Genomic DNA, 23,051 nt, shown 5'->3' with positions numbered 1-23,051 from the left:
GTGTGCTGAGCATTTTACATGTATTCTTAACTTTTGAGCTTACTATATCCTTTGAAGTAAGTATTATTTTCATTTTATAGAGGAAACAGGCTTAGAGATGGAAAGTAATTCAGCCAAAGCTCTCTAGCTGTCTGTGCAGAGCTGTCTTAATCTGGCTAACTCCAAAACCCATGCTCACCACTAGCTCCCTTGTTTCAGCCTCATAACAACCTATGAGGTTAGCATTAACATACGAGGTCCCTGTTTTATGAATAAGGAAGCTGAAGCTCAAAGAGATTAAGTAACTTGCCTAAGGTCGCACAACTAATAAGTGGTGGAGAGCTGGGATCATAATGTAACTATTATAAAACCCTACCTCCTTTAGAATTAAGAACACCAAAGACACAAGGAAAATATTAGCCCAAGAGACTCCATCAGCCTGAGACCAGAAGAACTAGATGGTGCCCAGCTACCATCAGTGACTGCTCTGACAGGGAACACAACAGAGAGTCCCTGGCAGAGCAGGAGAAAAGTGTGGTGCAGAACTCAATTTCACATAAAAAGACCAGACTTAGTTGTCTGACTGGGACTAGAGGAACCCCAGAAGACATGGCCCCTGGACTCTCTTTTAACCCAGAACTAGAACCATTCCCGAAGCCAACTCTTCAGACAAAGATTAGACTGGACTGTAAAACATAAAATAATACTCGTGAAGAGTGTGCTTCTTAGTTCAAGTAGATACACAAGACTAAATGGTCAGCTCCTGTCTGGAGGTGGGATGAGAAGGTAGAAAAGGATAGGAGCTGGTTGAATGGAGTGGAAAGGGGGAGTGTGCTGTCACATTATAGGGATTGCAACTGGGGTCACATAACAGTATGTGTATAAGTTTTTGTATGAGAAATTAACTTGAGCTGTAAACTTTCACCTAAAGCACAATAAAAAAATGAAACCAAATGAGATGACAGCATCAAACAGGGGGGGTTGGAATCCTGATGCTACTGCTCACTGGCTGTACGTCCTAAGAGACCTAACCTCTCTCAGCCTTAGTTTCCTATTTGTAAAATGGAGACAATTTAAAAAAACAAAAACCCTACCTCCTTTAAAATGTCTTATAATTGGAATGTGGAGTGTATGAAGTATGAATCAAGGAAAATTGGAAATTGTCAAAAATGAAACGGAACACATAAACATCAACATCCTAGGCATTAGTGAGCTGAAATGGACTGGTATTGGCCCTTTTGAATCAGACAATCATATGATTTACTATGCCGGGAATGATAACTTGAAGAGGAATGGCATTGCATTCATCATCAAAAAGAACATTTCAAGATCTATCCTGAAGTACAACACTGTCAGTGATAGGATAATCTGCATACACCTACAAGGAAGAGCAGTTAATATGACTGTTATTCAAATTCACGCACCAACCACTAAGGCCAAAGATGAAGAAATTGAAGATTTTTACTAACTTATGCAGTCTGAAATTGATCAAACATGCAATCAGAATGCATTGATAATTACTGGTGATTGGAATGCAAAAATTGGAAACAAAGAAGGATTGGTAGTTGGAAAACATGGCCTTGGTGATAGAGGCAATGCCAGAGATGGCGTGATAGAATTTTGCAAGACCAATGACTTCTTTATTGCAAATGCCTTTTTTCAACAACATAAATGATGCCTATACACGACCTCACCAGATGGAATACATAGGAATCAAATCGACTACATCTGTGGAAAGACGTGATGGAAAACTCAATATCATCAGAACAAGGCCAGGGTCCGACTGTTGAACAGACTATCAATTAATTGCACATATGCAAGTTCAAGTTGAAACTGAAGAAAATTAGAACAAGTCCACAAGAACCAAAGTATGACCTTGAGTATATCCTACCTGAATTTAGAGACCATTTCAAAAATAGATTTGACACGTTGCACACTAATGACCGAAGACCAGAAGAGTTGTGGAATGACATCAAGGACATCATACATGAAGAAAGCAAGAGATCATTAAAAGGACAGGAAAGAAAAGACCAAAATGGGTGTCAGAAGAGACTCTGAAACTTGCTTTTGAACACTGAGTAGCGAAAGTGAAAGGAAGAAATGATGAAGTAAAAGAGCTGAACAGAAGATTTCAAAGATACTGGCAGTGTGGCATAGTACCAGTTCCATACAGTTCTTTGGTGGGCTTTAATTGGTTCCTGTAACTAACAATTTCCTGCTTACTCATCTTAAGGTTTCATCTTCATGTGGTCTCTCTTTTTCTTCTGGTGTACCTTCCTCTTCTTCTTCCGCTTCTTTAAAACAGCAGGTTGTTTTTCTTCCTGATTAGCATATTTTCACAATGAGCCACGCTGTTTTTAAGAAGACAGTCTCCAAGAACACAGTCAAGATTAGATCATTGATTTGATGGAAAAAAAAATACTCAAGACTTGGCAGGAAGGTAAATTGAGGTGATCACCGAGGCAACGTTTTATTTGATAACCTGCATTTCACTTAACATTTCCAATTTTTAGCAGATTAAATTGTTCAGTGTTGTTTGAAATTCCAAACCCTCTTAACTCACCGTGATTATTCATCTGTTCGGGGAAGTAAGTGGCTAGCTGTTCTGATTGTTATATATCTAACAATCTCTGGAGTGAAGAGTACCCTGACCTGGTAATTGTGAGAGTGAAATATTGAAAAAGCAACATTCACACACACACACACACACACACACACACACAAATGGCCGAGGGAAGGGGAGACTTGTAACTGAAGAAAGACAGACTGAACAGTTTCGACAGTTTAGATTTATTGTAGCTCTGTCCCGCAAAGGAAGTAGACATGGAGGTTTATCTGTAAGAGTTTTTTCAGCTCCATCCTTTCATGGAGAATAAGCTGATTGGGGGTGGGTTGGAGAAATGCATCATTATGAAATATTTAAAAATGGGGCCAAGTTTAAGAGTCCACAGTTACTCAGAAAAGAAAAGAAGAATGGGGGGAGGAGAGGATTAGTGAGTGATTCAAAGGAAGGAGTTGGAACTCCAAAAATTCTTCATAGCTTGCCGGCAATGCTATTTGTGTACACCTTTGGAATATAGAGAAAGGGAGTATCTACCGATAAAATTAGTTCTCCGTTAACCAACCATAGGCCAGGAAACAGGTGCTCAGTTCCTTGATCCTCACTACCACTCAGTGAGTGAGATGGATACGTTATTACGCACACTTGGTAGATGGGGGCTCTGAATTTCTGGAGATGTGGACTCATTGCCCAAGGCCACTCAGCTAGTACGTGCTGGAGGCTGGATTTGAACAAAAGAAGTTATCTGTGGACCCAGCGCCTTGGCTTTTACCCACTAAGCTTAAATGTGATTTTATGCCTGAGAGTTTCTTGACCGAAGAAGTTGGTAATCACTGTTTTCAGAGATTACAAATCACTGGTTATACGCCCCTGGATCCCTTCCCTAGCCACTGGGAGCTGTTCGGTTAGTCTTTGCTTGTACGTCCCTATCTGCACAGCACGCAGACACCATCAGGCCCCACTCTCACCGCGCAAGGCGGCAGGGCTCCTCGGACCTGCCCGGTCGCTGTGCAGGGGGAAAAGGCGATCCCGAGCACACTGGTAAGCGGGAATGGCTTGTCAGGGAAAAGTATTGTCCTTAAAGCCAAAGCGGCGCTCGGCGCAGTGGAACAATCTCAGACCTCTGCAGAGCGCTGGTAATAACAGGGGCCGGCTAGGTTCAAAGACGAGCAATTGTCCTAAGAGCAGAGAGCGTGGTTGCTAATAAGTAATTTCATTTTCATTTAAAAACTGGCGAAGGGAGTAGTCCCGATCCGCAGGTCCCGGCCTCTACCTACGCCCGCGTCCTTCCAGACCTCCGGGGGATGTGAACCTGCAGGTGGTCGCAGAAGGGAAGGCTAAGCAGGGCGGGGCCAGGGGCCAGGGGCGGGGGCGGGGGCGGGGCGTGCGCGCGTGCGCGAGCTGTCAGGCCGGCCCCGCCCCCGGAGCAACGCCCTGCCCTCCCCACCCCTCCGCCGGCCGTCCCCTCCCTTTTTTCCCCTCCCCCTTCCCCTCTCCTGCCTCCCCGAGTGTGGGGCTGGCGGGAGCTGCGGCGGCGACTGCTGCTTCCTCGGGCCATTTTGCGGAGGAGCGACGGGGAGGAGGAGCAGCCGCGGAGACTCTAGGAGAGAAGCTGCGAGCCGGAGGAGGCGGCCACCGCGCAGGCACCGAGCTTTCCTCGGCCGCGAGGATCTCGGGAGACGAAGGGATCATCGGGGAGGGGACCGAAGGACCCGCGCCCGCCGCGCGGTGCGCCCCTTCCCGCCCCCTGCACCATGAGCTGGGGCACCGAGCTTTGGGTGAGTGAGGGGCTGGGCCCGCCGGGCTGCCGGGGAAGGTGCAGGGCGCGCGGACTGGGCCAGGCTGCCTGGTGGAGACGATGGCGCGCGGGTCCAGTTCTCTGGCCTGGGGAGGGGGTGCAGGTCCGGTTCCCCTTGTCGGCCTTGGCCTGAGCAGGAGACGTGGGCCAGACTCGCCCTTCGGAGGCGAGGGAGAGCTGGTGTGGGTCCCGCCAACGGCCTGAGGAGGGGTTGCAGCCGCAGATCTGGATCGCCTCGCCGACCAGAGAAGGGGGTGCGGTTCTGAGCCCCCACGCTGGTCTGTGAAGAAGGTTCGGGTCTAGGTTCCCCTGCGGCCTGAGGAATGGGCGCAGGTCTGGGTCCCTCCGCTGGCCTGTAGAGGGGCTTCGGGTCTGAGACTCCCCGCCGGTCTGAGAAGAAAGCGCGAGTCTAGGTCCCCCCACGGCCTGAGGAGTGGGCGCAGGTCTGAGTCTGGCCGCGGGTCTGAGAAGAAGGCGCCCGTCTGGGTCCCGGGCGACCTGAGGAGTGGGCATGGGTCTGAGTTTCCCCGCCAGTCTGAGAAGAAGGCGCGGGTCTGGGTCTCCTCGCGGCCTGAAGAGGGGGTGCGGGCTGGCCTCCCTCTTCCCGGCGCCCCGAGGCCAGCTGTGTGTGTGTGTGTGTTGGGAAGAGACTTAATCCTTCGAAACGAGTAACCGAATGGATGCCCCTTTGTGTCGGTGAGGGGCTACGATGGTGGCGTGGGGGCCCTTGGATTGGGGGGGTCTGCGTTATTCGAGCGCCCCAGCTGCGAGTTTCTAGGGCTGCTTTCTCTCAGTGGAGGTGCCTGCGGACTGGGCGCTCCTCCCGGCGCCGGGGCGACCTCGGCGGGCGCCAGGCACTGGGTCTTTGATTTTGGGGTGCAGGGGCGAGAAGTGGTGTCTTCCCTCTGGAGGTGAGGACTTTTGACCTGTGGTGGTTTGGGGAGTACTTGTAGTTTTTGAGGGGCAGCTCAGATTCTGAATTTGTTGTGGGGGCTGTGGTGTTTGGCCCAGAGGAGCAAAGTAGTAGGGGTTAGGGGGAGGCGTTGTGTTATCAATTTCAGGGAGAGGCATTCGCCGGGTACATAATGCTTTAACCGCACAGAGAAAACAGTTTGAAATGGAAGATTGGAGGTGAGGGGCACTCGCCTGCCTCCTTTGGGTCGGACTGTCCTTATCTTGGGGGTGTGTGGGTGGGTAAACAAGTAGCTTTGTGTTTAGAAGTTCCCTCTCCCCAGGGTCAAGTGCGAACAGGGGATGCTAAGGCAGATCGCAGGCCGTCCCAGGGAAGGAGAAGCCGTTGGCTGTGGAATGGAGTTTATTTCCCTGCCTTCCTCTGGATTCTTGGGGAAATCACTGGGCAAGGAATGGGCAGTGCAGTGTCCCAGTGGAAGGAATGAAGGAAATCTCAATTATTGCACTGAAACACTCAAGATGAGCCATTTCCCATGATGAACTCTAAAGTGCCTCCCTTTACTACCTTTCGGAATTCAATATGTAAAGGGTGTAGAGGAGAAAGTGTGGGGTGGTGGTTAGTATCTGAGATGAGGTCAAGAAATCTCATGTCAAAATAAAACAAGGTTAGAGCAGTTATAAAAACAGAGCATCCTCCCTTAATTTTTTTTTTTTTTTTTGACTTTAACTGTTTTTACATAACCATTTCTTAGGCCCAGAAGCAGCTACTGTATACCAAAATCCTGAAGGCTCCCTTAAATTAAGAGAATTCATTTTATAAACAGCCTCTGTATAAAGGATTCATGACAAAATGGTGGCTGATGTTAACAAATATACATTTTTAAAATAAAATAACCGATTTAAAATATTTGCACACACCTAATTAGTCAAAATCTACCATTTTAAGTGTTGTATTTCTTTCTTTTTCTGTTCCTCCTCCATTCCTTTTGGCTCTTTTTAGCTTATCTGGAGTGGGGGAACAAATCAGAAGTAATCTTTATCAAGAGACTAGAATTTTGGCATGATTTTTTTCACGTGTTTGAGAATGGGATTGTGGAGAAAAATACAATACATTTCTGAGTGAAATGGATGTAGTTAAAGGGACTGAACACAATGGTGGACATTTCACAGTGATGTTGGTGAATGTTATAGAAGGTGACACAACAGAGAGGAGGCAGCTACAGAAGGGAACTGATTTAACAGTTCCAATTCCCTGCATTGTTCTGTGCACTTCTTTTTGGGGGTGGGGAGTGGGAAGGAAGGCAAGGACATGGAGTTGTTGACAATAAATGGGAACTGGAATATTTACAGGTGAATTGATACAAAGTCTTGGATTTGCTTCACAATAATTTGGAGGTGGTAGTGGATGGGGATAGGGATTAAACAAAGTTGTTCATGAGTTGGTAATTGTTGAACTTAGATGATAGGTGCAGGAGCGTTCATAATACTATTTCTGTTATATGTTTGACATTTTCTGTAACAAACTAATTGGAAAGTATTTTGTAAGGAAGAAAGTGTGTGAACTATTCGAAAAAATTTTTTGGTAAGTTTATGAGGAAAAATGAGTCAGCAGTTAAATATATGCAAGTATATGACAATGAGAAGTGAAAGAAAGAAAGAATGAATGAATGAAAGAAACACGTTCCTATAGAGTATCAGTGTTTGCCCTTGAGTAGCTTATAGTTTAATAGAGGGAAAGGAATGAACACATTATTTGCAATAGTAAACCAAGTGCAAAATCTGATTATTAAAGTGGAATGCAAAGAAGTATAAGGGCAGCGAAATGTCTATTTTCAATTGCCTTAGTTTATTTGTGGTATTTGAGGTTTCAAGAAAAACCTAGCATAATGAAGGATTCTGAAAAATAAACCCCTAGTTCTCTGGTGATCAGAGACTCCGTGATGTGCTGTGCATAGGCAGTCCAGTGGAGGGCAGTGATTGAGGGTTTTCCTTGAATGGTGGCTTTGGGATCATGCACATGTGTAATGAGATAATGACAGGGCTAACTTGGCAGAATTGTACTTCTAGATGGAGAGAGACAGACCCATGGTTTGGGTGGCTATGAGTTGTTTGTAACAGGTGGTTGCAGCTTTTCATATACCTTCACGAATACTATCAGGTTTTACACACATTTTGAAACTTTAGTGATAGTCCATATAGGTTTTCTAAAAAACCTATGGTTTCTAACATGCACTAACATTAAGGCCTACTCTTAAGCCACATCCTGCCTTGTAGAGGAAATTAAACTTACTCTTCCCCCTTCTTCTTCTTCTTTTAAACACCTTCATGGGAGTAAACTTGCATACTCTAGGAAAATTTTTTGAGAAATCATGAAGTGTCAGGAAGTTATCATTTAACTATAAAAATGAACTAACAATTTAAAATTGACTGCTAGTTATGTTTTTCATAACTATTAGATTAGTTTACATTTAAATTGGGGCTTTCTGTTTTTGTATGAGGAGGTCATAACCAAGTATAAATGGCTGTTTTAAAGTGATTAGATTGTGATAAAATAATTTCTGTACAACTCTTCATAACACTGCCTTTTAATCAAATTTTAAAGCTTTTATTGAGCAACTACTGTGTGCAAGACATGGATCTGGGTCTGTTGCAAGTCACATATACAACAAAATCTATCTACTGATTTCAGTGAAAACATATAAAGAGGGTCTGCAACATAAGAGATTTATGTTTCTTTGTAAAAGTAGCAAAAATGTTATTTTCTCAAGCTTTCTTAAAAGGATAATGTTTATATAGTAAATATATTGCACTGACTTGTTGAAATTGTGACTGGTCATGAGAGAAATCAGGAAGCAAGAGTTTGCTACATTTGAATGCTTTTTCTTATGTACTTATTGATAGGAAGTGACAGATTATCAAAGTATCAGCTTAACTTTTTATTAGCTTGCTCATGGAGTGTGGATTATGAATAAATCCATTGGAAATATAGCTTTTTTCATAATTATTCTACTCTTTGCAGCTAACAGATTACTCAGTGACAGAGCCTAGTTTTGTTGTCTCCTAGTATCAACTCTGCCATCTTCATTTTTTTGCTCTGGTGCTAATGAGAAATGAAGTAGCCCAAAATACAAAAAGAAAAAGCAGAGAGATGTGAATAACTAACATAGTAAGTAGCTACCTGTTTTAGTCATCTAATGCTGCTGTAACAGAAATACCAGAAGTAGATGTCTTTAACAAAGAGAAATTTATTCTCTCACAGTCTTGTAGGCTACAAGTCCGAATTCAAGGTGTCAGCTCCAGGGAAAGGCTTTCTCTCTCTGTTGGCTCTGGGGGAAGGTCCTTGTCATCAATCTTCCCCTTGTCTAGGAGGTTGTCCACCCAGGAACCCCAAGTCCAAAGGACACGCTCTGCTCCTGGCACTGCTTTCTTGGTGGTATGGTGTCCCCAACTCTGCTAACTTCCCTTTTCTTTTATCTCTTTTAAGACAAAAGGTGGTACAAGCCACACCCCAGGGAAACTCCCTTTATATTGAATCAGGGATGTGATCTGAGAAAGGGTTTTTCATCCCACCCCAATCCTCTTCAACATAACCCAATCTGGCCTCATTAACCACAGGCAGAGATTAGAATTTACAACACATAGGAAAATTACATCAATCACAAAATGGAGGACAACTGCACAATAGTGGGAATCATGGCCTAACCAAATTGACACATATTTTGGGGGGGACACAATTCAATCCATGATGCTACCTGTGTTGACAGTATGTCTTTTTTTTTTTTTTAACCAGTGTTTTTAGGACAATTATAGGCATATAATGTACATTCAGCAATATGTTGAATATGTTGACGTTGATTGTGGTGTGTACTTTTTTAAGAGGCAGCAGTGTAAGTTATTTACCAACTTTACCAGATACAATGCTGGGTTCATAGTAGGAGTTCAATAAATATTTATTGAATGAATGAATGAATGAACCCATTTTTTCCTTTTATTTTAAATTTACTTTTTAAAAGATATGGACAGGTAATAACAATGCCTTTTTACACTTTGGCAGTTGTAAAAATTTTTTATAATCTTAAGCACCTTTTTTACCTTTGAAGTATAGTTGTTGTCAGTTGCGACTCATAGCAACCTTGTATGTGCAAAGTAGCACTGCTCCATAGGGTTTTCAAGGCTGTGACCTTTTGGAAGCAGATCGCCAGACCTATCTTCCAAGGTGCCTCTGGGTGGGTTTGAACCACCAACCTTTTGGCTAGTAGTTGAGCACCTAAGTGTTTGCGCCACCCAGAGATTTATTTCTTTTCTATTGTTCATGCTACTTATACCTGGTATGTGTATGTGTATTCATATAAGAACACCTTGTAGTGTGTTAAAATTTTAAACTATGCAATACTGATTTTTATTTTAATCTTGACTATTAATGGTCCCACCTCTTATTGACCTTTGAATACTAAATTGAATACAATATTAATAAGAGTTCATAGCTCTTTTACTGCTGTTCTTAACCCTTCAGAGGTTTCTGTTTGGGATAAGCATAGCAAGCCCATCGGGGCCGAAACTACTCCTCAAACTATGGTGAGTAGAATAGAATTACCTCAGAAGATAGTCTAAATCGAGTTTAATTCTGTTATCCCTACCTTTCCGTAAGAACAGACTTTGCACACAATCTTTTTTGGTTACTGTATATTGGATAAAACAAAACATAACATGGGAGGTCTGGCAATTTTGTAGTTGATTTTTACATGTCAGCTTTTTGCCTTCACTTTACACATTAAACATGTACCTGAAAATGTGTATAAATTGCATTTTTGGTAAGTGGAACTATATTTCAAGCATGATAGGAGAGTTTTGTTAAGTGTCCATGCTTACAGTGTAACCACATTACAGCTGGTGCTTTACATTGGTACAACATGGGAAGTGCTTTTTTGAAGCACTGTTCAACTGTCACCCGTTCCTAGCTAAAGCTAGTAGAGTGTTTCCTGCAAGTATTACTCATACTTGTTTCATCAACACCACCCACATTTAAAAATAAGGCTTTATTTTGACACTTAAAAATTGCAAGCTACCAAGAATACATGCATGCCCTGGGAAATTAATCTAATTAGATTTTAGAATGTGGGTGTGAAGTCTTCTGGAATTAGCATTTATAATGAATATTTGTTTCCTGTTTTGGTAATGTACAGTCATACTAGTTTGAGCCTAGTGATTTGTCTAAAACTAAAAAACCCAAACCCGTTGCCGTTGAGTTGATTTAGACTCATAGTGACCTTATAGGACAGAATAGAATTGCCCCATAGGGTTTCAAGACTGTAAATATTTACAGAAGCAGACTGCCTCATCTTTCTCCCATGGAGTGGCTGGTGGGTTCGAACTGCTGGCCTTTTGCGTAGCAGCCAAGTGCTTTAACCACTGCGTCACCAGGCTCTTTAGTGATTTTAGTAGTTAAAAAAAAATAAAAATCACAAAGGGCCAAATATATATATTATATTTCGGTGTTAACTTGGATAATACAAGTGTTTAATATTAATTGATCATCATCTTCTAATTGGGACCAATATAACTTGTAAATCTCATTCTATGTGTAAAATTCTATGTTAAATTTACATAAAGCTTAATCTCAATTGTCTAATAATAGAAATAGAATCACACCAGCAATATATATGTATATATGAAACTTTCATTGTTGCAAAAGTTATAATAACTGTTCACATTTAAACTGTAATATCATGTGTGCTATATGGTAGAACTGTTTATTTAGAACATACCATTATAGTAATTGGAATTAAGTTTTTAATAAGAATTAGATCTTAAAATAACATCTATGGTTTCAGTGTATACAGTTTAGCAGCAACAGTTTCCATTTGTACTTCTCTATACTCTGCATAGGTTCTAAAAATAGAAATAGCTTGTAAGTGCACAAGCTGTATAATTCTTGTAATATTTTCACATGCACCAGGCCCTATTGCCTTAAACACTGTTGAATTATTACCAGTTACTGGTTACTTACCATGCCCCAGGGGCTGCACAAAGTATTTTACATTCATCATCTCATTCATTCTTCACAAGAATCCAGTGAGGTAAACACCATTGGTACCAGCATTCGGGAAGAATAGAGTTAGAAGTGCAAAAGATTCATCAGGGAGTATCACTTGTGAAAGGAAATGGGAGGGATTAGCATTGGGCAGGGGGAGCCATCTGACTCTGATGCAGATCTGAGAAAGCCTGTGCCAACCCAGTGAGGGGCTCCAGAGCAAATATCACCCACTTAAGGAGTCTCATGCTGGGCAGAAATGGCTAGGTCCTTGTACTTCTTCTGTCTTGTTCATTCATTGGCTAGGTATCCCCAAGAAGACTGTGATCTTGGCTACCATCTTGGTCAGTCATTGACTAGGGGCTGCTATGACAAAAACATGATCTGGGCTTAAAAGATGAGGCAGACCCTGAAGAAGGCTGCCTGCTAACCATACTTCTTACAGCTGGGCACTGAGTCCTTTCTTGGAGGGAGACCTCTGGGTCAGCCAAAACTTATTATCCTTTTTTACAAAAGAAGAAATCAAAGCAAGGTAAAATAACTTGCCCCCAACTCAAGTTCAGAGTAGAAAGCAGGGATTCAATCCCAGGTCTTTGGGACTCCAGAGCCCTCCTCCTTTTTTTTTTTTTTTTTAAGATCGGTTACATTTTTAAATTATTATTGTTTGAACTTTTTACTATAGAAATTTTCAAACATACTTAAAGTGGAGAAAATAATGTCATGACCCCCTGGGTACTCATCACACAGCTTTGAGTTATCCATATTTTGCCATTCTTGTTTCATCTGTTTGCACCCACGTACTTTTTTAGGGCCTTCATTGTTCACCACCACACATTATAATGCTACTCCACTGCCTTCTTTTCATGAAAAAATCATTCATAGAACCAAAATTCTCCCCCCATCTTTTGAAGTATGAAAATAGAAAAGAGCCAACATTTGTTAAGTGCCTAATGCACCTTTTTTAGGGGATTTAAATATATCCTTTCATAATATAACAAGGACTCTGTGAATTTAACAGTCATCTCCATTTTAAAAATGAGTCTCAGAGAGGTGAAGTTACTTACAGGCTCACCCAAAGAGTGAGTGCAAGTGTTAAGATTTAAATGTAGTTTTTTTTCCCCCCGACACCAAAGCCCATTGTAGTTAAAAAACTGCATCTTCTGTATTAGTAGCTCACAATTCTCTTTATCGCCATCACTGGTATTTCCCCTGTCACTGATGTAGGTTTTTGCTTTTCAAATCATTTTATCTTACTCATATTGAGAATCAATGATGCACAGTGCTAAGTGCTACAGACCCAGCTTCACTCATGACAAGACAGTCGTGAATGAAGCTTATATTCTAGCAGGTGTTTCATATGCATTTAGTGATCCCTCATTCTTCCAAGTTTAACTTTTTTTCTTTTTAAATTTATAAGAACTTTGTTTGTAAGTGTATTTACTAATTAGTAAGGGTAGTATTAAGTTCCTGATTTGTCCCAGCAAAAGTATGTCTTGGTGAATAATATTTTTTAATTAAATTGAGAAAGAGCAAGGAGGGAATAGATGTTGATCACTTTGGGGTGCTCTGGATGTCATAGGCAGGACTTTTAAAGTTTTTAGTCTTGGAGAACAAGAAATCGAGCACTTTTTCTCACATTTATGGTGAAAGAAAACTTGGTACTTTTAAAGGAAGCTATTCCTCTTGTATCTGCACAGCCAAAACTGAGGGTAGGTTCCTAAAATGTGTGATAATACAGACAGGCTCTTGGGAAAATGGTGTGGGTGCTCCCAGTTGAGTGAGACAGCACTGATGGCTCAGCCTGGTTGCATTGCTTGCCTAATCTAACATTTATTAGTGTTGGGCAAGCCTTTGCATTTCTGTCCTTCGTTTTCCTGATCTATAAAGTGTGGTGTGATGATGCTTGCTTTCCTCTTCACAAGAAGGCATAAGAACAAGTGTTTATAAAGTGCTTTGAGGATGATGGATGAGAGGCTGATGAGTAAATATTAATTATTATAATAATGGGGAAGGTTAAGGAAAAAGCAAAAAAAAACCCTGTTCTTTGGGAACAAATTGTAGAACTGTCCTGCTGCAAGCGAGACTCATGAAAAATGAACAATTCACTGTCCTAACCCTTCAGTGTTCACAGTGAAGTCTTTGTGCTTTGATTTAAAATTCTGTTTACATGTTAACAATAAAATAACCAAATATTAGGAAAATTCCTGGAAATCTTTGCTTTGGAAAAGGAAATCTAGATTTCAGATGGCCATATCAAATGCATGTTTATCTTCTTTTTTTTTCTATAAAATAACTGAAGCACTAACCATACTAATTTTTAGTAACATATTTGGTTATAAGATATAATTTTAATATTACCTCTTTAGGGTGGAAATAGTTCTCTCTAACTCCTCCTTGGCTATGAAAACCACATTTTAAAAAAGTTCCACTAAAGTCACATTATTTCCCCCAAAAAGAGCTGAATATTTGCCACTTGAGACATCTAATACATTATTCTACATAATGGCTTAGTTTGCAATTGATTTCTTCTTAGCAAAGACAACCAAGAGGTTTAAAAATATTCACATTAGGACAGCTATATGTGGAAATGCCTGGAACTGTTTGTTTGGGAAATGGATTTCAGGAATGTATGTGCATGAATATTTAAAATATACTTCTCACTATTTCTATGAAATTTTTTAAATTCAAATTTACTTATCTTTAAAAGTAGGTTATCTGTTTTTGTGGTTCAAATTCAAAAGGTAGTAAGGTATACGTAAAAAACTCTCCCTGTCATCCTATGACAGATTTAATTCCTACGTGTCATTACTATTTTTGGCAAGAGGAGTAGTGGTGTTGGTGGTAAATAATTATGACTTTAGTATATAAAAGAAGAAACCAAATAAAATTACAAAAGTTACATATACAGATAAGAGATACAGACATGATGAGTACGTTTGGCACTTATGTATTTTCTCCATGGTATATGCTGATTGAGTACCTACTAAGTGCCAAGACTTGTTTCTTGCCCTCAAGTAGCTTACAGTCTAGTAGGGTTGCAGAAATGTAAGCAAGGAATCACAGTACAGTGTGATAAGAACTAAGGTGGGGTAAATACACAGAAGTATGTAGACAAGAGTACAGCCCAGTCAGAGAAGTGGCAGCCATGAAGGACATCCTGAAGGACAAGTAAGTTATATAGGTGAAGGGGGTGGGCAACTGTGGTGCAGTGAATAACTTAATATGGCCCGTCTAACCACAGTCCTTGTAACTCCCACAAAATGATTTTGGGACTATGCAAATAAGGTGCCTGTGGCACATCCAGGGGATTGGAAGCCTGTGAATAATTCAAATAAGGTGCATGGAGCCCTTCTGGGGGTGGGACCATGCAAAGAAGGTATATGGAACCCTGACAAAGGGATTGGTCAGTTTTGTTGTCTTGCTAGGCTTAAAATGAGCTCATCCAAGAGGTGGTGGTGCTGGGGCTTACTACCATCAAGAAAGAAGAGCTGAGAGTGGAGCGCGTCCTTTGGAGCTGGGGTCCCCGCGCTCAGAACCTCCTAGACCCAAGAAACAGAGGGAGAGAGCTGTAACACTGGTGTGAGATGGTGAGAAGAGGTGGCAGCAGAACCAGGAGACTGGCGCAACATGGCTCGGTGGACTTCCTCATCCACGGAGCAAGGCAACTACAGTGGGTGTGCCGACCCATGGAGCAAGAGAGCTGAGCACCTTCAGGCAGATGGCTTCCTAGTGGAGTGGGGTGCCTCTGGGCACTTATCGACAGAGCTAAAGAGCTTTGTAACATTTGTCTGAGAAGGGCAGAGGCCAGGCCTGAGCAGGGCCAACGCCTGAGGGCTTAGAGGGGAGGCCTGTGCTGAGGAGGCCGAGAGGAGTCTGTCCTCAGGGGGCCGAGAGGAGCTGACACAGCTGTCCTGCACTGAAGAAGGGAGATTTTTGCTTACATGCTTCCTGATCTTGATCCCGAGTTGTAATGTATTAAAAACAAAAAACAAAAAAAAACTTGTTGCCATCGAGTCAATTCTGACTCATAGTGACCCTATAGGACAGAGTAGGACTGCCCCAGAGGGCTTCCAGAGGAGCAGCTGGTGACTTGAACTGCTGACCTTTTGGTTAACAGCTGAGCTCTTAACCACTGTGCCACCAGGGCTCCTGTAACCTATATTCCCACCCCCCGAAAAAAACAACAACAACAACAACAACCAAACCCATTGCTGTCCAGTCGAATTCCAGCTCATAGTGATTCTATAGGACAGAGTGAAACTGTCCCATAGGATTTCCTAGGCTGTAATCTTTATGGACGCAGACTGCCACATCTTTCTCCTGTGGAGCGTCTGGTGGGTTTGAACCACTGAACTTTCGGTTAGCAGCCAAGCACTTAACCACTGTGCCACCAAGGCTACTTTGTAACCTGTTAACACCTAATAAACCTCATAATCATGAGTATTGTCTGTGAGTTCTGTGTGGCCACTGAAGCAAATTAACAAACCCAGCAGAGAAGTAGAAAGTGCCATGGGGGGAGTGGCTGGTGTCAGAATTGGTAAAAAAGTTTGAGGGTGGAGGTATGTTTGACCTCCACCTGATAAGAATCAGCCTTGGCCTGATATTGATCTTGATTATCTTAGCTCCCCTTTCTGAAGTTAGAGGATAAGCAGGTTAGGAACTGATCTAGACAGAGCCTTCCAGGAACGGGGAGTAAATGGCATGTCTGAAGGCCCAGAAGTGTAAGAGGACATGGATTTCCAGACTGAGCAGAGTCTATGATGGAGTTATAAGAGGAGCCTGAAAAGGTAGACTCTGGCTGAAAACCATGTGAGAATTATGATTTTACCTTGAGGGCAAGTGAGATGCCCTTGAACTGCTGAAAGTAGGAACCTCAGGGCCAGATTGTCAGTCTCTTATGGCAGTGTTGGAAAGGAGCTAAATAGATGGAGGTTGGGATGGGCTACTTGGCTGCCTAGATTAATAGTGGGGCTTGAGTAGAGAACCTTTCCATGGTGTATTGCACTTCCCCAACATTTTTATATGGGTTGAATCAGGTTAAAATGAACTTAGGTTAAAATAACCTTGAATGGCTAAAGAAGACCTAACAGTGTATACCTTGAGAGGTGAGTAAAGGGTGGGGAAGGTGAGGCAGCTCCGTTGCTTTGGCCTATGAGTTAAGTAGTATATTAGCCTTGTGTCTTTTTTTTTTTTTTTTTTTTTTACCAGCTGGACACAAAACAAAAACTAAATCACTTCTTTTTTACCCTGTCTGTTTATGATCAGGTGGCAGAATTTTGATAGTGTTGTCAGGGTCTACCCTTCAACTCTTTTAAGCTAAGAGATTTGGTATTTTCAGTGTGCCTAAAGGTCACTCATGCTAACCAAATTCCCAAGACTCATGAATAAACCAGAATGCAAATTTTAGATTTATAGTGAGAAGTATATACTTAAGGAGACTGGACATTTGCTGATCTGTACATTCTATCCCTGTAGGCTAATCTGTGTGGAAAGCTGAATTCTATAGAAAGCTTCCTGGAAAGCATAAAATCAAAATAGAACTAGATGATTTTAATGGCTGGTGATAGAAGCCAAAGGCGACTATCTCATCTAGATGGACAGATGTGCTTTAGGGTGCAATAGAACCTATTTTATAGATGTTATGTAGATGATTCCTTTTCTGTTAACCCACTGTTTCTTTAGACAGACTATAGGATGATTAGTTGTTTAAACCTTCTTAATTCTAATCTGTATCTAATCTTGAATCTCTGAGATTACACCCAGGTACCAAGATTGGATGTTGGGTGTTCATCATCTCATCACTTACCAGCATTTCCCAAAATGGTGGTTATGTCTGAGAATCTGTAATGTTAAAATCTCTTCTAGGGAATTCTAATGTGGCTTAGGTAGCAGTATTTAACACTTTCTTTCTCATGCATTCTCAGCTTTTGCTAATTTTTCTTATTGTTTATAACAAATTTAAAATCTAGTAATATTTTAGAGCTACTTCTTTACCCTGCCAGCCATTTATAAACATCGAAATCGTTTTAAGGTGTTCTTTGTTCCTTTTGGTTCCTAGTTGCGATTTACTCATGTGCCCAGATAAATCATCATTCATTAATTCATTTGACAAATACTATTGACCACTGTCTTAGTCATCTAGTGCTGCTCCAACAGAAATACCACAGGTGGATGGCTTTAACAAAGAGAAGTTTATTCTCTCACAGTCCAGTAGGCTACAAGTCCAAATTCAGGGCATCAGCTCCAGGAGAAGGCTTTCTCTCTCTGTCGGCTCTGGAGAAAGGTCCTTTTGATGCATCAGTCTTCCCTTGGTCTGGGACATCTCATCGGAGGAACCTCAGGTCCAAACGATGTGCTCTGCTCCTGGCACTGCTTTCTTGGTGGTATGAGGTTCCCATGTGTTTCTGCTCGCTTCTCTCTTTTATATCTCAAACGAAATTGGATTAAGACACAATCCAATCTTGTGTACCTCATCAGTATAACCTCATCATAGTGATAGAGTTTACAACACATAAGGAGATCACATATAACCTCATCATAGTGATAGAGTTTACAACACATAAGGAATTCACATCAGATTATACAATCATACAATACTGGGAGTCATGACCTAGCCAAGTTAACAGATATTTTTTGGGGACACAGTTCAATCCATGACAACCACCTACTACGTGCCAGGTATTGTTGTAAGCTAAGAGAAAATGGCAGTGAACCAAAACAGTAAAAAAATTTGCCCTTACGTGTGATCTCTATATACAGTGTATCAGATAAAATAAGGGAGTGAGAAACTTAGAAAAGTAGGATAGGGTTGGGAGGAGAAGAATAGAAGTTTAGTGCTGGACATTTTACTGGATGCCTAGTGGATATCTAAGTGAAAAGTTAATAGATAGTTAAATATGTATATCTGGGATTCAGAGAAGAAGTCCAGGCTGGAGATATAAATTTGGGTAATCAGATAAGGTAGAATTTAAATGGTAAAATTCTAAGCTCTTGGCATAGGTATATATAACAATAGTTATATATTTTACTCTTCCAAGGTACTATTATTTAACTTTAGAAGTCTGTTACTTAGTAAAACTGTCATAATATGTTGACCTTTTGGACAGTAGCTACATTCTCTTGTTTGCTGAAATGTTTACCTTACTGAGAATCATTATGTGAAATTTGTTTTAGTTTGGGAGGGGTGTAGACTGTTGAAAGTTGATTGGTTTTGTAAATTGTTGTAAGTGCATAATATATGGATCGTGAAACTTTGATATGCTTAGAAATAAAACTAATGTACCATTTCATAAATGGAAAAAATAAAAATAAATGACCATTGATGGACATTCACTCTTTGGTAGTAATCAGAAATTAATGTCACACATGCATCATTTAATAGGTTTTTGCAGACAGCCTAATGGTATAGACTCCCTGTCTTTGAAAGCTGGGTGCTTATTCTGACATTTAAAGATGAATAGAGAATGTTTAAAATTATTCAGTCCATAACCTTATTGACTACTTGAGATCACTGTTGTATCTGATTTTGCTTAATTCTTCCTTTTTATATTTCTCAGAGATAATTTAAAATTGGTAATATTAGTTCATCAAATAAATCAGATTTTGGGGAATTCTACTTCATATGTGTGACAGATTCTATTCTGCAAAGATGGCCACAACAATATCTCACATCCCACATGCTCTTCTTACCTTGAAACTCCTCCCATTGAGTGGTGGGGTTTATGTCCCTTCCCTTTGAACCTAGGCAGACCTTTGTGACCGCCTTGACCAGTAGAATATGGTGAATGTGACACCATATGATTCCTGAGGTAGGATCATAACTATGCCATGCACTTCTGCTTTCCTCTTTTGGATGATCACTTTAAGAATTCAGCCACTATATTGTGAAGAAGCCCAAACAGCCCACATGGAGAGATGATATGGAGAAGGCAACTATAGAGGTTCCAACTGACAGCCCAGTTGAGGTCGCAGCCAACAGTCATAATCAGCTGCCAAACATATGAATGAAGGTGCCTCCAGATGATTCTATCTCCCAGCAGTTGAGTCATCCCAGACTTCAAGTTGTCCCAGCTAAGGCCCCAGGCATGATGGAGTAGAGACAGATATAAGCCATCCTTGTTGTAGCCTGTCCAAATTTCTGACCCATAATAAAATAATTCTTTGCCATTTTGGTTTTGGGGGTGATTTATTACACAGCAATAGTAACTAGAACAATGTCCTTGAATGTGGTAGTAGATAGTAATAACACTACTCCTTCATTTATTAAAGGACAGGGCTACCGTGAGTCCTTTTTTTCCCCCCAGTCTAAAAATAAAATAAGATCACGTTCTTTTTGAAAAGTTGCTTAGGATATGAAATTGAAGATCTGAGGAACATCCAAGAAGTTTTTTACTTATTTCCTCTGAAGATGACAGAATAGGAAACTGAGAAGCTCTGGCAGGAAGACAATGAGGCTTATTAGAGAAGAAACAGAACTCCTTAAACTAAGTTTGTTCTAGGGTCTTGTCACAAGATTGTACACTATGAATATGGTGATTCTGCATTGTTCTTCGTAAAATCTCAGGATTTTTGTGTTACTGCCATAACCATCAACTTACAGAAGAGGACATTTCATTGCAATTTCCTTTTCTAAGAGGTCTTGCCAGTTTTTCCCCTAAGTTTCATCTCCTCTTCTTTGAAATGTAAGCCTACGTATCTACTTCAAAAGTATTGTTTTGAGGAATATCTAATTAAATGCAAAATTCTCTATAGCTTTAGTTGTGAAATAGAGTCATCGTTCTTTTGGCCATGAATCTGCTGCGCTATAGTTAGGCATATGGATCTATTTCTCTTCTACTCATTTCACTTCGTGTTTTCACTCACTAACTGAAAGACCAAGAGCTATTTATTTAAAAGTTATTTTATTTTATTCTCATTATATAAGATTTCTACAAGCTAGGCAGTATGTCATATTGTTCAAGAGCGTGAGTCTGCAACCAGACTGCTTGATTCATATCCTGATACTAACTAGATGAGTAATTTTGGGCAAGTCATTTAACATCAGTTCCTTCACTTGTAAAATGGGAATGATAATAGTGCCTTCTTTATAGGATTATTGTGAATTTTAAGTGAGTTAATGAGTACTTAGAGCAGTGAATGTCTGATACAATAAGCTATATTAGTGTTGGCTATCATTATTTGCCTCTGAAAACAGAGACTCTTTTACATGTTGCTGGTTGTGATAGTTTTTTGTTCATGTCTTAAATTCCATGTCAAGGAGAAACTGAATGAAAACTTCCTTGTTGGAGATATTATAAAGGTGATCGGTGAATTGGGTGTAAACAAGACTGTGTGATCTCAGGTCTCTTCAATTCAAGTGTTCCAAGGTAATCTGTGTTCCAGGATCAACTGACACTAAAATAGTTGTCTTAGGAGTACTGATTCATAATAAACAGAGACCATGTCAAATATCAATTACAGTAGAGTAACTACTTCTAAGACTACAAACTCTATTTAGAACTTTTATGTTTAGTTCCCACACTGGAGCTCAAAGAAATGCTAATAATGTTAATAGGAGAGTTGTAAAGGGTTCAACAGTCCAAAAAGTGACACACAAATAGAATCATTAGACACATTCCTTAAGTAGTTAGGCATTCTGTACATAGATTGAATGTCTTGAGTGTGACTCCATAGGCAGAAATATCAGGGATTCTTTTGCTGAACAAAAATTTTTTGACTGAGAAACCTGAAAGGCTTATTGTTCAATGTGTTTTTGTCTCTTTGGTAGATCAGCAAGTAAATAAGGTAGGTAAATTGTATCATTCCAGAACAATTTTTGGCAGTCAGGTACTTTATTTCTAGATGGAAATATTCTACATAAACTTAATGGAAATGAAAAACAGGGTGAGGGCTTCTCGTCTTTACTTTCTGTCTTTTCTTGGATGATGAATTTGCAGGACTTGTCTGAGAAAACAGGATAAACAGTCAATAAGATGAAGAAGAAAACCTAGAGGGAAGTTGGAAACAGTTGGGTGGGATAAAGAATGTTCCTGATAACTTCAAGCAGATGTATAAATTGTGATTTGATTATTAAAGAAAAGACTGAACATTTTAAGAATTAATTGCACAAGTGGGCAAAAAATAAAGTCTCCACCAACAGTGTTCAGTTAAGTGTCACCAATGGGTGGTAAACAGATCTGTTCATTAAAAAATAAGTAATATTTATTCGAGGTATGGACCCCATGCTTGAAGCGAGGGGACTGTTAAGTGATTACAAATGTAGGCCAAACTAAAGATTATACTTACCTTGATTCTTCAGTGTGGCAGAAACCGGGGTAGTTTGAAGGGAGCTTAAAGGGAGACTGTCTTATATTCTGAGGGCAGTGGTGGTTCAGTGGTAGAATTCCTGCCTTTCATGTGGGAGACCCAGGTTCAATACTTGGCACCTCAAGTGTACCACCTGTCTGTCAGTGGAGGCTTGTGTGTTGTGTGATGCTAAACAGGTTTCAGTGGAGCTTCTAGACTTAAGACAGACTAGGAAGAAAGTTCTGGTGATCTGCTTGGAAAATCACCCAGTGAAAACCCTCTTATCACAATGGTCAAATCCCATTTACATGGGGTTGCCATGAGTCAACGGCAAGCATAAATCAAGGGCCACCTCAACAGCTGCTACCAGCAACATCTTATGTACTATGCACTTGGTAGTTTTTGATTGTGGGCCAGTCCTAGGGATGAGGCAGTCTCATCTGAGGCTTAGGTTGGTGCTGGAAGCTATTGTGCGGGGTAAAATAGGGTGCAGACACCTCTAGGTGGGGTTGTGGAGAGTGAAAAAATCAGTAGAGAAACTACTTTCAAAGAGGAAAGAGACTCCAGACTCATAAGTATGGAGGGGCAGGAGTGATCAGCCTTCTAGGAAATCATTAAAAAATCAAGAAAGGAAAGGAAAAAAGAAAGGGCATAGAGGGAATGTAGGATATGCTAGAGGCATTGGTGGTTCAGTGGTAAAGTTCTCACCTTCCATGGAGGAGACCTGGGGTTGATTTGAACCATTGGCACTTCATGCATAGCTACCACCCGGCTGTCAGTGGGGGATTACATGTTGTTATGATGCTGAACAGGTCTCAGCAGAGCTTCTAGACTTCCTATCTCAGAGTAAAAACTAATTTAGACAATTTACCTTACTGGTCTCTTTCACCCCTGTGCCACATATGCCTTCTCATTCTTCATACACATCAGTCTGCTTCCATCTCAGGGTTTTGTATTCCTTTGTAGTAGCTTTGCCCTCTGCCTTGCCCTTCACCAGGAATGCTTCATGGTCCTTTACCTCCTTCAGCTAGCCCTACCTGAATGTAGTTTTCATCCTCCCGCTGTCCCTTTATTGTAGTTATACACTTGGATGAACTCTGATAATTCAGCCATGATAGAAGAAGACTGTTAAAGATGCAAAATTAGGGAAATGTCATGATTTCAAAATCATAATGTATTACTTGTATGTTTATGTATTTTTTTTTTAAAATATTTTATTGTACTTCAGGTGAAGGCTTACAGAACAGATAGTTTCTCATGTAAAGGTAACACACATGCTGTTTTATGACATTGGTCAACAACCCCACAACATTTTAACCCTCTAAATTCTCAACTATTTTTTTTTTTTTGTGAAAATACACATAGCCGAAGATACGCCATTTCAAAAATTTCTTTTTTTTTTACATACACATTTAAGTGACATTGACTACGCTCTTCTAATTGTGCTGTTATTCTCACTTAAGATGAAGGCTTACAGGACAAAATAG

General features: G+C 40.7%; 1 protein-coding gene across 1 annotated transcript in view; it reads left to right on the top strand.

Annotated features, from left to right (window-relative positions):
* Positions 1-4,039: 4,039 nt before the first annotated feature.
* Positions 4,040-23,051, top strand: part of FNBP1 (formin binding protein 1) — a 142,000-nt gene continuing 122,988 nt past the window's right edge. Inside the window, exon 1 of the mRNA XM_023730620.1 lies at positions 4,040-4,317. Coding sequence (XP_023586388.1) covers positions 4,294-4,317 — 24 coding nt within the window. The 5' untranslated portion in view covers positions 4,040-4,293. The remainder of the gene's footprint in view (positions 4,318-23,051) is intronic.

This window comes from Trichechus manatus, unplaced genomic scaffold, assembly GCF_000243295.1.
Source record: "Trichechus manatus latirostris isolate Lorelei unplaced genomic scaffold, TriManLat1.0 scaffold00038, whole genome shotgun sequence".
In the NCBI taxonomy this organism is placed as follows: Eukaryota; Metazoa; Chordata; class Mammalia; order Sirenia; family Trichechidae; genus Trichechus; species Trichechus manatus.
The sequence above is the reverse complement of the archived record's forward strand: the minus strand, read 5'-3'. Positions and strand labels throughout refer to the sequence as shown.